At 43.0% G+C, this 21,782-nt stretch overlaps 1 protein-coding gene across 3 annotated transcripts in view; it reads left to right on the top strand.

Annotated features, from left to right (window-relative positions):
• The first annotated feature begins 7,045 nt into the window (after positions 1–7,045).
• Positions 7,046–21,782, top strand: part of LOC119495439 (B-cell lymphoma/leukemia 11A-like) — a 59,742-nt gene continuing 45,005 nt past the window's right edge. Inside the window, exons 1-3 of one of the 3 annotated variants that reach the window (XM_037781873.1) lie at positions 7,046–7,577; positions 12,137–12,586; positions 18,228–18,359. In XM_037781873.1, the coding sequence (XP_037637801.1) occupies positions 7,523–7,577; positions 12,137–12,586; positions 18,228–18,359 (637 nt within the window). In that variant the 5' untranslated portion in view covers positions 7,046–7,522. Of the gene's footprint in view, positions 7,578–12,133; positions 12,587–18,227; positions 18,360–21,782 lie in introns of all 3 variants that reach the window. The other 2 variants (XM_037781871.1, XM_037781874.1) reach the window with 2 other exon arrangements.

Raw genomic sequence — 21,782 nt, 5'->3', positions numbered from 1 at the left:
GGCGTGCGCACACATCCCCCGGTGTGATAATGGCACGTTGTGAAATCCATCCTGCTCCCTTTATTGTAAAGCTTTTGGGATGGGAGGCTGGTGGTGGTGGTGGTGTGCAGGGTATGTGTGTGTGTATATATGAGGATGTAGAGGGGGACTACCAGAGCCTGAAATTCCTCCGCAAAAAAGCCAGGGACTAGATTTATCAGGGATTTGGATCTAATTCCCACTGGAAATAAACACATGAAAGCCAGAAAACCTAGAAATCTTTTTTGTCACAGCACTGAGCATGATCTGCCACAGTATACTTGTCAGAAATGTCATTTTTGTATCTTATTTTTTTGTGATTTTAATCATGAACTATTATAGCAATAACAGAACAACTGAGAATAAAAAGCCTAATAATAATAATGAATCAAAGATTTTGTGGCATCAAAGCGGACCCCATTGAAGATTTACTAAATAGCATAAAAACTAACATTTACTTTGGTTCAAGTAGGATCGGCGCTGTAAAACAATTTAAAACGTTGCTTTTTCATGTCTTTGAATATAACCTACTGATGCGAAATAAATGTAAATTATAAATTACTTTGGAGTTTTTTATTTTTTTATTATGCTATAAAGTGATTACAAAACAAGGGAAGACATGCGCAGGGACATATATATAAAAAAAGACCAAAATATATTATAGAGAGAAAGACAAATAAAGTACAAAAACAAAACGAAACCAAACTAAAACAACACAAGGGGATAAAAGCAGGTTGAAGAATGTGTGTGTGCGCGTGCGTGCGTGCGTGTGTGTGTGTGTTGTGGATAATGGGTGTGTGTTTGGCATTGAATGAGGCTAGATGGTCATATATGACATATATCTACTCTTAATATATATATATCTACAAATAAACAATTATTTTGGAGTTGAATTTAGTGTTCTGTTTATGTTGATTACAGACTTGAGATCAGATCCTTTAATTAAAAAAAAAAAAAAAGAAACACGACTGTTAGGCCCCATCATCCACCGCAGGTTGAACGTATTTGATGTCGCCTTTTAATTCGGACTTTGTGTATAAACGCCGGTAATGTCAGTTTACGCTGCGCGTCTTTACGCACGGTTTGGGAAATTATGATAAAAGCAACAAAAGCAGCTGCTAGAGAGAGAAAGAGAGAGAGAACTGAAGGTATGAAGAGGAGCAAGGAGAAGAGGGAGGGTGGGGTGTGTGGAGGGATTGGAGCTGATTTATCTCAGGAGCCCCCTCCTATGGTCATTTCCATATATTGAAATGCGCCTCCAGTCACTCAATTTCCCCGGAGCCGTGGTGCGTGCAGTGGAAGGCGCGCATGTGACCACCGCCGGTCTGATGGTCTGATGCCATGTATGTAGTCTCTCCTCTCCTCTCTTTTCACGCTCCTTACAAAAAAAAACTAAATTCTTCCCCCTCCCAGTTTTATGAACCACCATCAACCATCAAAGTGCGCCTCTGTCCATTCACTCACACACACACACATACCTCCTTGAATATATAGGCTGATGAAAGTTGCAGCCTGCCTTAACAAGCGAATAAAAAGTGCTGAATAGGAGGAATAAAAGTTAAAGACGCCAGAGCGTGGCCTACATATGGCGCAGAAAATATACTGCTATATCTTTTTTTTTATTTTTTTTTTTATCTTAACACACCTGGACGTGCGGCCTGTGGCTTCCAAATTAACTCCAGGTGATTCCTGCTTATAACCCTCAATCTGTTTTTTGAATTAAGAAATAATTATGACTCGATGAGAAATAACTAGGCACACATATAGACAGTCTTTCACCCAGCCTGTGGCTTCCACATTAACTCAAGTTCAGGTTCAAGTTCAATTTGAAGTTCACCTTTATTGTCATTTTTTCCCCGTGCATACATAAAAAAAATGAAATGTAGTTGCTCACAGACCAAGGTGCAAACACACAGACATACAAAAACATAGTCACAAACATAGAACATAACACAGTGACAAAAAAAGTGCGATGGTGCAGCACAATACAAAGTGGATGACATGGATATTAACAGAGTAAAAGCAGTATAATAAAAGCAATCAGGTCTTTAAAAGTGCTATATATATAAAAACCCAATGACTCTCCAGTAGTTCTCCTTGTATAAATACCTTATAACTCCAGGTGATTCCTGTTTATAACCCTAAATCTGTTTTTTTAAATTAAGAAATAATTATGACTCGATGAGAAATAACTAAGCCCACATATAGACAGACATTCACCCAGACCCTGCTTCTTCCATGCATGCAGAGAGCTGCTGTACCTCCGCAGCATTAAGCATGCAGCCTGACTGATATATGTGGTGTGTGTGTGTCAGAGGAGGAGGAGGATGGAGAGAGAGAGAGAGAGAGAGAGAGAGAGAGAGAAGGAGAGGAGGAAATGGGGAGGAAGAGAAAAAGGGAAAACACTCTTTGTTGCCAACAGATGGAGCAGGGTGAATAGGGAGAGGTCAAGGGTCAAGGTTAGTGCTCTCGGATGTGTGTGTGTGTGTGTGTTGGGAGGGTAAAACGAGGGCCCCTTTAAGTGTTGGGTACCAGTTGGGGATGGCATTAAAATCAGGAGGCGAAGTTTTTACTGTGATAGATGAGACGCACATAGCTCATAGTCTCAATCACAACACAATATGTTGACCCTCAGGTCTTTTGGGTTCGAGTAAACAAATTCTTCTTTGTTTTTTTACTTCTGTGATTATAAGCTGTTCTACAGTATTGTTATACTATATATGGTACAAGAGTTTGTCCACTACTTTAAAGTCAAATCTGCTTCACCAAATGAAAATCTGCTCAAAGATTAGGTCAAAACCCCTTGAGAAATTCTATGTATCAGCCTATCATAATAACATGTTAAGGCTGGTTAAAACAGCATCATCTCTGACCCCAACCATGTTTTATTTATTTATTTATTTATTTAAAAAAAGGATCCCCATTAGCTGATACCAATGGCACCAGCTAGTCTTCCTGGGGTCCGAAATCATTTACATTACATTTATCACATACATACTAAATACAAGATCATATATTTGTTACCCTAATAACATTCACATTTTCCAAATATATATAAATTTCACATTCATACACATCTTCCACAACCATTTAGCTTCAAGGCCCATCATCATTAGGGAAAAGAAACAAAAGAAAAACCATACATGACCAACACTGGACTATCGATCAGCTGCTTAAGTAATGTGTTCTTAGATGGTGTTTGAACAGTGAATATCAATTGTTACCATCAAATCGGAGATACAGGGTTTAATAAGGTTAGACTGAAGAAGCACTCTTTTGTGCACCAGTCAATCCTAAAAGCTAAATATGGAGCCTAATAATCCCAGATCAAATGTATGTTGAAGGAAACCTGAATATAGTCTTCTGTGATTGTAATGTTTAAATGTATGTATCCTTTGTTTTCTTGTCTTTGTCCTTTCTGTGATGTTGTAAATGGAGCTGCTGTTATGCAAAACAAATTTCAGACCTATCTGACAATAAAGTATTATTCCTGCGTAAAATGCTTCTAAAGGTTTTTGGTGCCAAATTAAGCATGGGCGTTGAGTGAAATGAAGCCTGTTTTACTTACATAAATATCAATAATATGATGAAGTCTCAGCTTCCTCCTGGATGTGTTTAACTCCGGACACTCCGCAGTGTCACCCAGCCTGTATAAAGGCTTCTAGTGTTACTGGATCAGGTTTCATCCAGACAGCAACAGGCCACCCAGGACACCCGATGCACCAGCAAAGAAAAGCCAAAATCTTCCCCATTTATCCCCAATTAACGCTCCTTAAAAAGGACGCTTCATTTCTCAAAGGAACAACTAGGAACTGTAGCTCTAATCTTTTACACTCTGGATGATTATGGTTTAGTGTTTATGGGCATCTCTGATGTTTAATCCTTATCTGGACACATGGATGCGATGGGAGTGTATAGCCTCTCCATCACTGACAGCAGCATGTGTTTTTTTTCTCGAGGTAAAACCGAGAGGGGTTAACATACACCTGATGAAATCAGCATAAACATAATCTTATTGCAATAACTTCTTCCTCAGTCTCTCAAAACTGCCCAAAATAAGGCAAATACAGAAGGAGAAATATGAAAATCTAAACTTCCACGTAACGATCATCACCGTCTTGTGCCTTTTTGATCCACATAAATCAATTCTCCAAACCCATGCCCAAGCACTGCATATCTTCACAAATATTACAATAAATTCAGTTAAAAATATATTCCTCTGAGTAATCTCACATCCTACCTTAATGGATTCCTGTTAAATTGTAAAGAAAATGCACTATATGTGGCTATAATAATACAACTAGTGCGTCTACAGATACAGAACCGAGTTAAAAATCTACAGATGAGGAGAAATAATCTATTTGCATTATATCATTTTTGGATTGGCTTCATGACAGAATATACAGCGACAGACTATAAAGTATTAAAGTGCACCGGTTCATGTCTGATAGATGGATTTAAACCCGCCTGCCTTTGCCATTAGATCACACACTGTTTTGTTAACATGAAATTATCCCTAAATAAATAAAATGCAAGGTTTAAACCTGCCTGCACGTTGACACACGCGGACACAAAACGGGCATAATAATCACCCTGTGCGGGATAATAGCCATGCATGCACGCGCGCACACACACGCACATACACACGCACACACAGGTCCGTCTAATAAGCCACGCAGCGAGTTGCAACCTGCAAAATATTTCACTCACTGGTCATGCATTTTTCCCCCTTGACGTTGAACCTCCTCCTCCTCCTCCGGCTTCTCTCTCTCTCTCTCTCTCCTTCTCTTTCTCTCTCTGTCTCTCTCTCCCATCACCTCCCTCCTTCCTCCTCCTCCTCCTCCTCCTCCTCCTCTTTCTGTCTTGGCTCCCTCCACCTCCACCCCCTCGGTATTAAGTGCGCGTCCTCTTCGGTCAGTGCGCGTAGCTCCAGGTCTCCGAAGCGCCACTGGAGTCGCCACTGCTGCTGCAGACGCCGCCGCCTCTGCAGCTCCTTCTCCGGGCTTCTCCTCTCCACAGCCACCGCTGCTGCTGCTGGAGCTGCTGCTACTGCTGACTGCTGCTGCTGGAGCCGCTGCTGCTACTACTCTCAATGCTTCTTTCCAGGCGAATCTCTCCAGTCTCCTCTTGTACCATCCCTTTCCACCTCGTCCACGCAGCACCCAGTGGCTCTCTTCTTCCTCACTTCATCATATCTGTGTTCTGAAACGCGTCTTATATTACCAAACCCCCTTTATTACCAGAGTATTTACAATCTCTTACCCCTCCTTCTTCTCCTTCTTCTTCTCCTTCTTCTTCTTCTTCCTCCTCCTTCTCCTCCTCCCCACCACCACCAACACACCCTCCCCTGTAAACCGTATGCAGCTCGAACCTGAGGCACATCTGAAAGTTATTACACGGAGCGCTTATGACTCCCACGGTCTGCACGAGGCTGCAGTGTGGATTTCACGCAGACAGATACAGAGACAGACAAACTGGACCCTATATAGTGCCCAAGTCTAAATTACCCCCCTCACACACACTCTATACAATACTGTACATCTCTGAGAGAGATATTCACACTGGAATGGCTGCATATTAATTTATGGCACAGACGCTCATAAGTGACTATAAGATCAGATATGAATTCCTCGTGTTCCTTAGAATAAAAAATAATAATAAAAACTTTTTCTTTAGGTTGAAAAAAACCTACTGATTCTTCAATGGAGTATGGTGCAAATGTTTTTTGTTATTTATCATAAATATAATGCACTATTATTGGGTATAGCTCCTGATCAGACTTAATAAATCTTAATAAATGTATAAACACTTTGTTATGGAACTGTAAAGGACACGTGCAATATTGCAGATCCAGGTGTATAATAATAATCCATATAATAATAATAATATGATTCTTTCTTTGTTTTACGGGTGCCGTGGATGTGATTATCATCTGTAAGCAGTAAGCAGCAATAATGGGAATAAGAAGAAGCCACCCAGGTTATAGCCTGTGTCTGGATTTGCTGTTGCTCGTTCAACCTGTTCGTCCTGTTCTGTTCGCTGCAACCGGAGAGTTTATGCTGCGCTCCTTGTCATTTTCACACCAAGCATCTCACTCTCTCTATCTGCATATAACGTAGCCTTTACGTGCACGCGCTTTAAGGAAACACACATATATATAGCCCCTGCACACACACACACACACACACACACCCACACACACACACACATGCACGCGTCCAGGTGAGTTTGTGGCCATGCATGGAGCATTGCGCGCTTTTCTTCTCAGACAGAGTGAAACAGTGGCCACCACACACACGCGACAGACTTTTGTTCACACACGCACACGCACACACACACACACACACGCACGCACACACGCACGCGTCCAGGTGAGTTTGTGGCCATGCATGGAGCATTGTCATTTTCACAAAAAGCATCTCATTCTCTCTCTATCTGCATATAACATAGCCTTTACGTGCACGCGCTTTAAGGAGACACACATATATATATACAGCCCCTGCATACACACACACACACACACACACACACACACACACACACACACACATACACACACACACGCACACACGCACTCCTCCGGTCCGTGGCAGCAGCAGCATCATATCCGCCCCCCCTCCAGTGAGAGCTCCTGTCCGCGGCTTCCCTTGCCCTGTTTTGCGTCCACCTCTCTCTCTCTCTCTCTCTCTCTCTCTCTCTCTCTCTCTCTCTGCATATTGCTTTCATTAAACATCTCTCTCTCTCTCTCTCTCTCACACACACACTCACACACTCCTCCCTCCCTCCAAGAGAGCCTCTTGTCCGGCCCCCCTGATCTCTGTGTCCATTGGCTTCCACTGGGTCTATTTCTCATGTCCAGCCCTCCTCCTCTCCTCCTCCTCCTCCTCTTCTCCCCCTTTCTCTCTCTCTCTCTTTCTCTCTCTCTCTCTAATGACCGTCCATTGGTGTTGTTATTGCGCGTCCCTGTCCGTCCCTCCTCCCACTCCCACTCCCACCCTGTGCCTCGGCCCTGCCCATGTTTCTGCATGTCGGGTGTCTCCGTCCATCCGCCTGACGTTCAAGTTCGTCACGTCCGTGCACTTGAACTTGCTACAGCTCATAGGGGGGGGGGGAGGGGGGGTTGAGGGGGGGGGTGGGGGGGGGGGGGGGGGGCTTTTGCCATTTTTTCCATCTCTCTCCCCTCTTCTCTCTCTCCTCTCTCTCTCTCTCCATCTACCTCTCTCTCTCTCTCTTTTTCTCCTCTGCTCTCCTTTCTCAAAAAAGAAAGCCATGACGGCGATCCCGCGATCCATCTTCGCCTCCGCGCCATCTTTCTTGTATTATTTCTAATTTATTTTCTTTTTTTTTTTTTCTTTCATTCTTGTGTGGATGTCAGAGGCGTTGTTGGATGAAGACATTTCTTTTTTTTTGCCCCACTGGAGTCTCTCCTCTCTCCTCTCTAACCCGATGTGATCCGCGCTGAACGCCGCCGCAGCAGCAGCAGCAGCCTCCAGCAGACACCACCATGTCTCGCCGCAAGCAAGGCAAACCTCAGCACTTAAGCAAACGGGATTTTTCGCGTAAGTAGAAAGAAATTGTCACTTTTTCTGACTTCCCTTTCATTCCATTCAGCAAAAGAGGCAGCAAAAAACAGGAGCATGTGGACACCGGACGGACCGCTCGGACCATCGGTCAACTGGACTTAACAGTGTGGAGAGAAAAGTCACCTCCGTGCGTAAAAGCTTCCCAAAAGCTCCAAAAAGGGAGAAAAAAGTTTTGTGTGTCGGTGTCGGTATACACCCGTTACTGCTTCTCTGTTGCACCAGTGAGAATGTGCATTCATAGGTGTGTTAAATGCACTCCTCGCTGTTTGCTCCTCCGGTGCCCTCTCGGTCGCTCCGGTCTCCGGTCAGTGGAGACGCGCAGAGCTCTCCGGTTCTCCCGGTAAGCAGAGCGCGTCCTCTCCGCGGAGCTCCGTGGAATATCGCTGTCTGATAGCTTCTGCGGTGCAGGTTTTCTTCATCTGCTCTCTCTTTCGTTCTATTTTTGGATTATTTTCAGGAAAAAAAAAACTTGGAGGTGGATTTTTTTGGATCGAGGGGGGAAAAAATCTCGTGTTCGGCTGTTTACAAACTGCCTCCCTTTTATCAGCAGACAACACAAATCGATTTATTTTTTTACACAAACTCCTAATGCCTCTTATGTAAAGGCAGTTTATTGATGTTTTAGTTTAGATGAGAAGCTTTTCTTTCCAAAACAGACAGCAGAGCCGCTGCAGCAACAGGACAGAACAGCATATTTAGTGTCGTTTTTTTTTTGGTTTATTTTTCTCATCATGTCAAATTTGGACCAACAAACACAAATTCCAGTTTAGGATTCTAAAGCTTCATGCACAGTTAAAGGTAAGACACAAATACCAGCTCATCGGTGTGTTAACGCTGCAGCGTAAAAGAGAAAAAGCAGCGAAATTCCAACAATGTGAAGTTGAGTCGGCGCTGCTCGTCTTTACGCACGGCGTTTATTCATCACCAAAGCTTTATTTCTTTGAGTTTATTAGACGCATTAAGCGTGATATGTTACGATCGAGCAGATAAGTGTGTTTGGAAACTGCGGAGCTTTATTGTGCAAAGTGTTTTGCGTTTATCACCGCAACCATGTGCCGCACCGTGCAGCGTTTTAGCGGCTCTCTACTACTAAGTGGCCTTGCAGACATAAAACAAGGAGATATTTGGGCATCTTTACGCACCGGTGCTTGATTGTGTTTCGGTATGTTGACTGGCTTGTCGCCTGTGTTTGGTTTGGAGAGAGAGAGAGTGTGTATGTGTGTGTGTGTGTGTGTGTGTGTGTGTGTGTGTGTGGCCATGTGTCGTCGCTAGGAGGCAGAGCACGATCAGAAAATACCAGCGCTGAACCTGAACCCGATCAGTTTCATCGCCACCCCTATCTACTACTATTTGGCGATCTCTTTAGAATAAAGGGAGAGAATACAAGACATGGGGAGGGATGGATGGAGGAAGGGAGGGACGAAAGTGCCCCCCATCTCAAAATCTGCAATTCCTCTTCATCACCTCAAACCTTCTCCACCACTATATCTCCTTTTTTGTGCATCACATTTTTTAACATACATGCATGCTGCAATCAGCATATGCAGCTACACTGTAATATGCCTGCAGACCCCTTAAACCTTACAGCAAATCTGCAATTCCTCTTCATCACCTCAAACCCACCTTCTCCACCACTATATCTCCTCTTTTTGTGCATCACATTTTTAACACACATGCAATCAGCATATGCAGATACACTGTAGTATGCCTGCAGACCCCTCAACCCTTAGAGCACACACACTCACACACACATTTCATTCAGCTTACAAATTCACTTTTGTTACAAATGGAGTACAGAATCTGGCCTGCCACTCTCAAGCAAACACCCATTATTTCTTGTTTTTAGCACCTGCAATTTTAATTTTCTATATTTCTAACAATTCTATATTTCTATTTGCTTATTTAGAACATACTACATGTCCAGTGTTTGTACTACTTAAATTCAGCCTGATCGTGCAGTTACAAAGCAATGCAACAAGACTCAACAGTGTTTTTTCAGTGTTACAACTCTACATGTCCTCCTCCACCTTCTCCACCACTAACTCCTCTTTTCGTGCATTTTCAACATACATGCAATCAGCATATGCAGCTGCACTGTAATATGCCTGCAGACCCCTCAACCCTTACAGCACACACACTCATTTCATTTAGTTTACAGATTCACATTTGTTACAAATGGAGCACAGAATCTGGCCTGCCACTCTCAAGCAAACACCCATCCCTGATTATTTCTTGTTTTTAGCACCTGCATTTCCATTTTCTTTATTTCTAACAATTCTATATTTCTATTTGCTTATTTAAAACATACTATATCTCCAGTGTTTGCTTTTTAACTGCACGATCAGGCTGAATTTAAGTAGTACAATGCAACAAGACTCAACAGTGTGTTTTTCCAGTGTTACAACTCGACATGTCCTCCTCCAGTTTAAATTACATTATCAGTATTTTTCATATTTTTTTTTGCCAAGATGGAATTATATTTAAAATAGTTTATTGAGGGCAGAGAGACAATTTTCCTACATGAGTTTTTTTTAGTTTTATAGATTTATGAGACAGGTGGAACTTTTAACCTAAAGCGTAGTAAAATGATTTCTAGTCGAGAGTATATTTATACCTTCATTTTTTTGTGTTTCTCTTTAGGAAATGTGATTTGACATATTAATGTGGTGTAAAGACACTCCTCTCTGCTCCTCGTGCTGTTTATTTCACCCAGTTCCACTGTCTTAAAAATAGACACAAATAAGTGCATGTTTCTATTTGATTGAAATTGAACTTAGTGCATGGAGATCTGCTTTGATTTTTTTTTCTTCTAAATCTTATTTAGGTCTTTTACCCTAACCCTCCTCATGCACTATTAAATCCAACAAAATGTTTTTTTTTTTTTTTTCAAACGCCGGATATCCACTCTTGAGTTCAACTTAAGAGGTGAGGGGCTTATGTGGCTTTCATTAGAATTTTTTTTGTTGTTTTATCCCGTGAATTTAATGCCCCCCCCAACCCCTCCACCGGGAGCTGTTGTGTAACTTGCGTGGCGTTGTGTTGACCTGAAGTTAAATCAAAGAGGAGAAGGATGGGGAGGAGGAGGAGGAAGAGGAGGAAGAAGAGGAGGAGGAGGGAGGGATGGAGGGGGGTGTTGATAGGGTGGAGAGGGGTAGTAGTGGTGGTGGTGGTGGTGCAAGCCGGGAATTTATCATGTTATCTCCATGTCCCAGTTTGCACACAGATGTCGCGCAGGATTGCGTCGTTCAAATGATATTTCCTTGAGGGGATGTAGTCCACATTCAGACCCTATCTATCTCTCTTTCTCTCTCTTACACACACACTCACGCACACACACACATTTGTGCATTCCCACACACACACACTCTATCACACACACATGCATGCACAGGAACCCTATCCCTCTTTATCAGACAAAATCTGCACCAATCACCCAGACAGTGAAAATTAAAATCTATTTTTTGATTCTCAGTGGTTTTAAGTTCATTAAAAATGTGAAATTGGCGGCTGAGTAAAGAAGGTCAACATGCATTAGGCGGCTAGCGCTAGAGTCAGACTCTTCACCTTGGACTGGAAGATTTCCTTTTAAAAAGAGGGACAGTGAATTATGTTCTCCCGTTTCGCTCCTCTAATTCAGCGGGCCGCTCTGCTCGCACTCCTCTCTCCCTCCACCGCAGGACGGTCGGAGCTTGACAAAAGGCGTCTTAAAAAAGTAGTCAGGAGTTAATCCGGCCTCGGAGGGGTGAGGAATCGGGGTTGAACGGCTCATTTTGGGGAGATTTCCCGCTGTACAAGCGGCTGGTATCTAAGAACTATAAGTGAGGCACATGTAATCGAGGCCGAGGGAAGAGTTCTCCCTCTCCCTGACACACACACTCTCTCTCCCTTCTTCTCTTTTCCCCGGCACATATGTTGAACATGTTTGTGACAGTTTCCCCTTTCTGCTGATTACAGGATCAAAACCTGTACAAACAAGGTTAGGCAAGTCAAACATCATCCACATATTTAGTTTTTTGGTGAACGCTGTGTTTAACCATCATTTTCCAAGCCTCCCCTGTCATTGGCTATGAAATTGTTGTCTTTGAGGAATCTGATTTGAGCTTTCAGGATCCTCTTTCCCACCGTTTATTCTTATGATGTGTGATCCAGATCAGCTCGCGTTGTAATCATTTCTCCTGCATTACATGCATTTCTATCATTACAAGGCACATTTTCTCACCCCCTTATTGTGTGTATACCACAAGTCTTCTGCTTAGCTTTGCCTCTTTAACTCTGATCCTCTATGTGACAGACAGAGAAATGTTTTGTGTGCTCTCTTCTCTTGTCATCTATTCCCACTAATAGTTGTATCAATATAAATTACAAGAGACAAAAAGTAAAATATAAACATGTGGTTGTTGCTTTTTTTTGCTGAGAGTAAGCGTCACCTTCTAATTTCCCCTTTTTTTTGCTCACTCTCCCTCTTTCCTCCCACCCCCTTTCTTCTTCTCCCTGTTCCTCTGTGCTCGTTCCCCCCACTCTGCCTCCGCCAGCAGCCGAGCCCCTCTCCACGGCCGTCGTCTCGTCGGAGGAGCTGTCGGAGCGCTGCTCGGAGCACTCGGAGGAGACTGGCAGCCTCAACGGGCACCACCCGGGCTCCGCCGTGGGCCGGTTGGCCCGGCTGGGTCACGATGCTCACCCCTCTCTGGAGCAGGACCTGCTGACCTGCGGCCAGTGCCAAGCCACCTTCCCCCTGGCGGACATCCTGCTCTTCATAGAGCACAAGAGGAAGCGATGCAATGGGCCGCCCTGCCTGGCCGTGGGCCGGGGGCTGGACAAGCCCCCCTCGCCCTCCCCTGGCCTGGCCCTCACCCCGTCGCCCGCATTTGGCTCCCTGCGCAGGCGGAGGCCTGTGGAAGTGGGTGTCCAGGCCACGCTGGCAGATGATGACGATGACCGGTTCTCATTGCCCCGGGGGATTTGTCCCAAACAGGAGCCCCTCCCAGGTAACCAGACCTGCTTACACACCAACAAAACACACCTTTGTCACCTTTGTGCTATCACTTTTTTTTTATTACACTCGTGAGCCGGAGGCGACGTCATGTTGTTGTGCTGTGCACTTGCCCTGTGAATAGTATGAATGATCTTTTGAGACAGTGGCTGTCTTTGTAGAGGATGTGATTATGTCTATGTATCGGCCTTTGTGTGATAAGGAGGTCAAATCTGACAGTAATATTAAAAATAGACGATAAGTAGTTCTCTTTCCTCTAAACATTTGCTGAAGTGTTACTCATCGAGGGATAACTGAACTCCTCTAGCACAGAAGCAGCTTTCAGTGCCCAGATTTGACTTTTCTGATTGGCACATTGTCATTTTGTGTGTGTGTGTGTGTGTGTGTTGCCCTGGATGGGCGTCAATTTTTGGGTGTTTTCTGAAAAGTCAGATTTTGTTTTTATATCGTCGACAGACCCAATGTGGGCGTGCTGTGGTACGACAAGCCAACGTAGTCTAGACTACATGTTGCCCCATGATCTCCATCCAAACCTTGTGGGGGCCGTAGTAGTCTGAGCACAAGGGGGACACATGCCAATCCTTGTTTAAGGCGAGAAATCTGATTGGCTGGGACTTGTTTGAGGGGGTGGGATGAGGTGGATGGGTGGGGTGACTGTTGTCAGACAAACAACAACAGAGGGTCGTCACAGGTGGGGAGGAAACCCGAGAGAAAACGCCTCTGTTCTGTTTTTAACAACTGGCACAAAAAGCGCACACGCTGGTTTGATTTAGGATGACTTTCTCTCTCCGTCTGTGTGTGTGTGAATAGTCTTCTGTCTTTACTGACTAGTTTAAAGGGCAGTGTGTATGTTTGTGTGTGTAAAACAATGTAGCAGATCTAATCCAATTCAGAAAGTGTGTGTGTGTTAGTGTGTTTTCCCAGTTTACTCAGTTCGGCCATGGTGATCAAATCCCACAGGCCAGCAGCAAAGAGACGTGGGTGACCTTGACTTTGTGGTACCACTGGTCAGTGTGTTAGTGCACTTACGAGACAATGGTGTAAGTGTGTGTGTGTGTGCAGATAGAAGATCAGTGGCTCAACTGGATGTAAGGAAAACTGTGTGTTTGTGTGTGACTTTCAGTCTGGGGAGTAACTGCAGCCTCTCTCTGGGATTGGGTGCACAGAGTGTGTGTTCTTGCATAACGTGTGCGTCAGTTTGTGTGTGTGTGTGCGTGTGTCTCTCTCATGTGGCCCTAGCAGATGTGTCCTGCTCTCGGTGTGGTTTCCCCCCCTTCCACCGCCACATCTTACCCGACTAAATGCAGCCCAGCTCTCCATCTCTTTCACTCTGTTCCCCCTCTCTCCGAGTTTTACCTCCACACCAAACTTCATAGGTAAAAACGCACGATTTTTACCTCCCGGTTTTATCTCTCCTTTTTCCCCGTCTCCTTTTCCCCAGAACGAGAATCAAATGAGAGGCGAGCAGAGAGAGGGAAAAGCCAGTTTTAGTTTTGCTCTTAGAGGGAAAGTCGTTTATTTAAAGCGTCTTAACACCACTAATTATTTGTTGCAGTGCCATTTTTTTTCCTTCCTTGTGCATTTTAATTAGCAGTAGTTTTTAGTGGCGGGCTGCCTGTACTAAATTAGCCGTTACAGAGAGAGAGAGGGGGGGGGGGGGGGGGGGTGGAGAGAAAAAAGGGGGTGAAGATGAAATAGAGCAGCGGAAACACACTAGCAAAATATACACTTTATCACTTTGCTCGTTGAACGCAGCTCAGGAATCCTAAATGTTGCAGTTTGTTTTTCCATTTTTGGAGTTGTTTGAGGAAATAAGCACAATACGCTGGTCGAGGCTCTGCTTGTCGTTTCTCGTAAAAATTTTACTCTTACAGGAAGTGATGAGGAAAATTGTTGTCAAAAATGCGTTTGACCTTTGACCTTTGCCGGCTCGAGACAAATCTATCTACTGTATGTCAGCTGGAAGGAGTTAGGGCAACATTTTTTTGTTTTTTGCCAGAGCTGCTTGTGTCTCTGCAGTGACTATACATTTCAACACCCACTCCCACACACACACACACACACACACACACACACACACTCTCTCACAGACACTCACCAGCTAAACTGGGTTATTAGAGCGATTTACATCATAATACAGGCGTCTGGTTGCCTCAATAGCGTTGTGTGTGGGAACGTCTTGGTAGGAACAGCTGTACACTCAGACAGGAGAAGAAAACAGGACAGCAGCGTTATATATCTTGTCTGATGTTGATGTCAAAGCCGAACAGCAGACAGGCCGAGCATTATTAAAGGTTTGCTGTTTGGAATTTTAAACACGAAAACTTTTAAAATATCCATCTGCACAAGGAATTCATCATTTTATTTACGTCTATGCTCTTTAATCAATGCTTTTTGTTTTCTCTCCACACCTCCCATGCTGAATTTACGCAATCCATTCTGATAGGCGATAATTAAAGCCAGTATTTTTTCTCCCCCCCGACCCCCAGCTTTCATCCTAATTGACCCCAAACTGTCACGGTGAAGTAAATATGTGAAAGGCAGAGAAAAAAAAAACAAATCTGCTGGAATTTCAGCCGCGATTACCGCCGTCCAAAAGCATTCCTAATGACAAAAAAAGGAGGCGAGTGAGGAATGCGTGTGTGTTTCTTATTTGTAAATGCTGACTTGGTGTTCCACTGTGTCTCGTAGGTTTTCCTTACAGTATGTGAGGCCTCTACTATACAGCCAGTAAGGCATCTAAATGACCAGAATAACAAGAAATGAATTCCACGTTCAGACATTTACCTCAAAGATTTAATGCCAGTTTAATACTGGTCATCAATATTTTAAATTTTAACACTATTGAGTTTAGGTTTTTGCGTCCATATTGCTCAATCTGTAGGGATTTTAATCAGTAAAAACATGATCCATACGCCATCATTTTCAATTTATCTTCTTGTCTTTTTCAGGGATTTACTCCTCTAATGGGAATAATATTTCATTCTGACTTCTTTGGGAAATCCAGGGAATATTTGCATTGTATTGTAGGAAATCAGACGCCCTTTATCTCTGCATATTGTTTTGTTTTTTTCTGCCTATATGCAATGTAATGGCTGCATGTCTGCTTGTTGTAAAATGTGTACGGTCAGAGTGCTCGCTGCGAGGCTCAAGAGGAACACAAAGCGTCGGACTTGTGCCGGAACGCTGCTGCTATTTACATATCAAACAGCTCCGACCGAGGAGAGCAGAGACATTACCTGTCTCTGTGTGTGTGTGTGTGTGTGTGTGTGTGTGTGAGCGAGGGAGCACTGCACAGGCAAAAACGCCGATCAGTGATGCAAAAAGGCAGCATGCCCGCCCACCCACACCACACACACACACACACACACACACACACACACACACACACACACACACACACACACACACACATGGTTAGGGTTCTCTCTCTCTTGCCCATTTATTCTATTAATCCCTGACTGAGATGAAAATTCTGATTATAATCCCTGAGGCGCCCCTCATTCAGAAACAGCATCGCTAATGTCTCAAAAGAGAGGGGTTTTGCATGTGTGTGTGTGTGTGTGTACATTTATGTGTGTGGACGGCCATGTCTCGCTCTCTCTTTCTTTTTTTTTCTTTTTTTCTTTTAACCAAAAGTGGTTGTGATTGAAAAAAAAAAAAAATTGAAATTCAGAATGAATTCTTTGTGGATTATTTCTACAATTTTCTGCTGTCCAGTTTTGCCAATTGATTTCTCATAATTGGGAATTTAATCCTTTCCTCGATGTAAAATCAGTCCCTAATATGCGTGTTAATGAGCTGGAATTGATACGCAGCCAGTACAAAAGATTTATTCATCTTATTGACCACTGATTTTATTGAGCAATATTGGCTGATTAGCCGAGCAATATTCACTCATTAACAGAGATATTATCAATACATATGCATGGTGATAAATCCCAAATTTTCTGGGGGCTAATTCATCAGACGTACTGATATTTTTAGCCCCAAAAATATCCGGTTTTCAGCCCTCCATTATGGTCAGCCCACTGAAGAGTCATCCTGGCTTGAAGCCTCGTAACATGAGTATTGTTAGCCTATGATCTAGTGATTAGCAATTAGCTTATCATCACTGGCTAATGCTACCCACCTCAATACACATTAGTGCATTTTTAACACCCAATCATTGTCTGGCTCAGTGTCAGATCTCTCTCTATCTCATGTCTATTCTCTCCCTCCTCTTCTTGTTTTTTTTTTTTTTTTCCCTTCTGGCTCATGTCTCTCTGCAACATTAGCAGTCAATGCAAATCCGGGACAGCCAATTGATACTGAATCAATTACAGTATGTTTGGTGTGTGTGTGTCTCATGCTGTAGCACATCCCGGCGAGCCTACAAAGAGATTTCACACACTGGCTGCCGTTACTAATCTATTGTTGCTCTCTCATTCTTTCTCAACATAAGATTTTATTTAGTGGACTCGAGTGCAGTGCGTTTGAACTCCAGCGTTTCTCTCCCCGGCGCTGTGAGAGTCTGACTGTGTCGGCGTTTTGAATGAGCTTACTGCGTGTAAACACGTTCGTGTGTGCAGAAAACATCAGCAGCAGGATAGCAGGCCACTGGAATGACTGCAAAAAAAAAAGCTAATAATCTGCCACCAAGAGGCCAACAAGGCTGTACCGTGTTTTTATACTCAAGCACTCACAAAAAACTCCATATTGACTGAACTGAACTGTTGATTATTGTCTTGCTGTAAATGTGTGGGTGTGTGTTTGCAGAGCACGTCTGCAATCCAGACGGAAACCAACAAAAAAAAAAACTTGGAATTCACTGCTGACAAATTTTTGGACGTAGTAATAAAACAAGGAGCGGAAAAGAAATGCTTTGTGTTGCCCAAAATAGAATGTGAAGCACTTCAATGTGAATTTAAAGTTGCTTTTTCCCTCGCCATGTGCTTGGAAAGTCCAGAACGGTGAGCCTGTTGATTTGTCCTTTATCCTGTAATGCTCACAGCACACACACACACACACACACCCCTATTTTGTTACATAAGATAGTATTAGGGCAGCAGCATTGAATTGCTGAACTAAATCTAGTCTGCTTTTGTCCTGGCTCTTTATTTAAAGGGATACTCCGGCAATTTAGAATTGCACTTTTATAAAGTTGGGGGACTCGTGAGAGACAGGTTAAAAAAAGAATGGTCCAAATGAAGGCAGCAGAAGCTGAGATAGCCTCGCTTTTAGTGCCGAGTGTCGGTCAAGCTCCAGAAATGCCTACATTTCCCATAATGCAACTGTTTTAAAACCTTCCCTGCCCCGGTAAACACCTACATCTATAGAGAGGCAAAGTTCCGCCCCTTCCATTCGACCACATGGGAAACATTTTGGAAAGAAATACGTACGCTAGTCAACGGCGGGAGAAAAATATTTGTTTTATCCCGTTTGAATTGCGCCAATTTAAAAAGATAATTCTGCACGTCAAGAAAGTCTTATTTTGTCGTAGGTTTGTCGTAACGTCATTTACTTGGTGTGAAACCGCTCAGTGAACTACATCTCTCGTCTTGCGCAATATACGTCACCAACACTAGCTAGATAGTTAACGTAGCTGTGTTCCACGCATAAATGTAACATTATCTGACCTGATTTGTTTTATCCAGCGACTCCTGGTCTTTTTTTCAACTGGGATGCAAAACAACGAGCAACACCCGTCGCTGGTGTGACTACATCCCGTTACGAAACACACAGGCATCGTAGCTTCAGAGAGAGAGACGTCACTACGCAACTTTTGGGTGTGTAGTCTTTCTAATTACGTATTTTCACTTCAAAAGTTTTACAACAAAACTGAAACTTTCTTGACTTGCAAAATTGTGTGATGTGTGATGTGTGATTCATGGCGCAATTCAAATGGGATCAAAAAATATTTGTCTCTCGCCATTGTCCGTACATGTTTTTTCCGAAATAAGGTCCCGTGGTGGTCTACCAGAAGGGGCGGGATTCGCCTCTCTATGGCTCCAGTTTGTAACCAAGCTTTCTGTTATATATATAGAATATATTATATTCTGTGTGTGGTCTCCAGGCCCACGCTGAGATAACCCCGATGACATCACAATGACATCATCAGGGTTTTCTCAGGCTGAGTAGTCCGAACCGAGACTGTGAATCTGTGGAGTTCCCCTTAACTTGCTGAGTGCCTTTGAGCAAGACTTTTACTGCTGCTCCCAATGTGACCTTTGACCTGTGGAGTGGGGGAAGAGTCGAGACAAGAGAGTTTCTCTGTGGTGATCGATAGACTGTCACATTAGCGGTCGGAAGATGGATGCTGTACAGGCAACAGCATAATAACAGTTGAAAGTTGTTTTGTGTGTTTACAGCGCAAATTAGATTCATCATTGTCACCATTATTGAACACAGTGAATGATTTTACACCAGTAGCCGGAGCCTCTTCCTCAGACAAATCTGTCTGGTTGCACAGGAAGCCGTGTGCGGCGGTGGTGGGGTTTAGAATAAATAGAAGAAGAGCAGGGCATGAACGGCAATCACCGCCACCGCGGCTGAGACAGACAACAACAACATCAAAGGGTAAAAAAAAAGAAAAAGAAAAATCCAAGAGAAAGACGTCACGCCGCCCACGCACTTTGATTGACAGCTGATCCCTGGGAAGTGCGGCGCAGACACACCGCAGCGGCGATGACCGAAAGATGGAGACAGATCTGAGGAAAACAAAAAAGATCTCCCAGATTGTCGTGGTCGGCGAGCCGTCTCTAAAAACAGAGAACAATAAGGCGTTAAAAAAAAAAGACCAATGTTATTTCCCCAGTTTGCAGCGTTCGCGTCGGCAGCGACAGTGTGTCAGTGACGTCAAGCGGGCTACTGTACGCGCCCTGTGATGGAGGATTGTTTATTGATCTGGCTCTTTGTGTTTACGCGAGTGATTCGACATCCACGCTACATCTACTCCTTCGTGGTGAGAGGGAAAGCTGCTGTTTTTGGCTCGCTCGCTGCTCGCTGTGTGTGTGTGTGTGTGTTTATTCCTGTGCACACTCACAAAATAGACACACACACACACACACACACACTCTGCTCGGTCTGCTCAAGGGGTGCACATGCAACTCAGCTCTCTTATTATGTTGAAGGCAGTTGAAGGCCTGTTCATAAAACTGTTTATACACTACAAAGCTTATTTATATAGGCCACTGGATTACAGACTGGCTCTACACACACACACACACACGCACACACACACACACACACATATATTCAGATCTCACTGGCTAGATATGTGTTCACTCGCCAGTGCTTCTCTTTGTATGTATCTGTTATTACTTATACAGCATGCCTACATGTATGTGTGTGTGTGAGTGAACATGAAAGAGTGTGTGTGTGTGTGTGTGTGTGTGTGTGTGAGCTGGCAGTGTGGATGCAGGACATTCCCTGGTAAAGAGTGCCAGGGCTGAGCTGGCAATATGTGTGTGGCCAGTGTGTGTGTGTTTGCGTGCATGTGTGTGTGGAAGGGCCTGGCTCCTTGCTCTGGTTTCATGTTCCCCATTTGGCTGAACTACTACTACAACTACACACACACTGTAACTGTGTGTGTGTGCGTTGATAAAGTAGAGCACATACAGTATAGTGTACGCACACAGCTCCGTATGAGTGGCTCTATAATCTTTTATTCTGGCATTGTGAGCGTCAGCTCCGCTTCTTTCTCTCACTCCCACCACCTTCTCCACACGTTCACATCCTTCTTCTCAGAAAATCAAAAGCATGTTTAGTGCCAAACAAAGTCATCCTCAAGGCAGGATAACATATGTAATTCTTACCATCTCAGGCAGCTCACTTGATATATATATATATATTTTTACATGTACAACTCACTACAAGACAAGACAACCACGCATGCCCCTAATGGCATTTAACAATGTGTTTGACTGTCTTACTAACGAACACAGTCTGAGGAGTTAAACACAAGCTCAATCATTTATAGTGATGATGTCAAGGACATTTTTCAGGAAAAAACGATTTATCTCCAAATCAGGTGAATTTATCAGATAAAAAATGAAGGATTAAATGCTCTAGAGATAAAACAATTAATCAATTCAACTAGTCGATTGACAGATATGCGACAAAATGTGAGAATTTGCTGCTTTTCTTTTATCGTTGTGAATTGAACATGTTTGGGTTTTGGACTGTCGGTCAGACAAAACAAACAACGTGAAGACGTCACCTCAGGCTCTGGGAAAATGTGCTTGACATATTTCACTATTTTCAGACATGTTATAGACGAAACTATTAACTATTAAGTAAGAAAATAACAGATTAATCAATAATGAAAATAATTGGTAATAATAAATGCTCCTCCTTCATCTTCTTATAAGCTGTTTGTATGTACATGTACTTTTTTTTTTCTTTTCCCGTGTGTCTGTATGTACTAGTCAAGGCCTGGTGTGTATGGTTTGACCGCTACTGTATTCACACACAGATGCAGAGTTAACTTGATATACTACATAAATATATGTTGAGACTTTGTGTTACATCATACTGTAAATATAAATACGATCATTTCTCTTACTCTATGCTACATCTAAACCACTCCAATCCTCAAACCTCAACATACCGGTGGATGGGCAAGACATAATAATAATCATAATCAAAATATTATACGGATACATGAATCTTCCCCACATCTGCAGGTTTATCCACACACACAAATACACACGAGCATGCAGATATGCATGCACCACACGTACACATGTACAATGTACACAAGTGACAAGACAAATCTAAGTTGATTGACAGGAGAGCAGCGAAGACATATTACTGATGCACTGGATTATGTTTCTTTTTCCCCCTTAATATTTGCTATTTTCTTCTGAATTACTGGACAATTTTACCTCTAAAAATATTTCCTGTAATGCTTAAAAATATACATAAAAGCTCAAAATATAGATATTGTCGTGCTAAACCCTAAACCCCTTAATTACACTTGTTCACATGTCGAGGAATACATAGTGTATTGATAATGCTTTTTTTTGTGATCAAATTTGATTGATTTTCAAGATATGCATTAGAAATTATTAACATAAATTACATAATTTAAAAGAAAACATTAATTGAGAAATATATTTTTAAATATAATATTAATTAAATAAAAAATAATACCCCCCCTCCAAAAAAAAAAAAAAAATCAAAAACAAAACAAAACAAAAAAATGAAAC

Source organism: Sebastes umbrosus, chromosome 10, assembly GCF_015220745.1.
Source record: "Sebastes umbrosus isolate fSebUmb1 chromosome 10, fSebUmb1.pri, whole genome shotgun sequence".
Taxonomy (NCBI): Eukaryota; Metazoa; Chordata; class Actinopteri; order Perciformes; family Sebastidae; genus Sebastes; species Sebastes umbrosus.
This window is presented reverse-complemented; position numbering and strand designations above follow the sequence as displayed.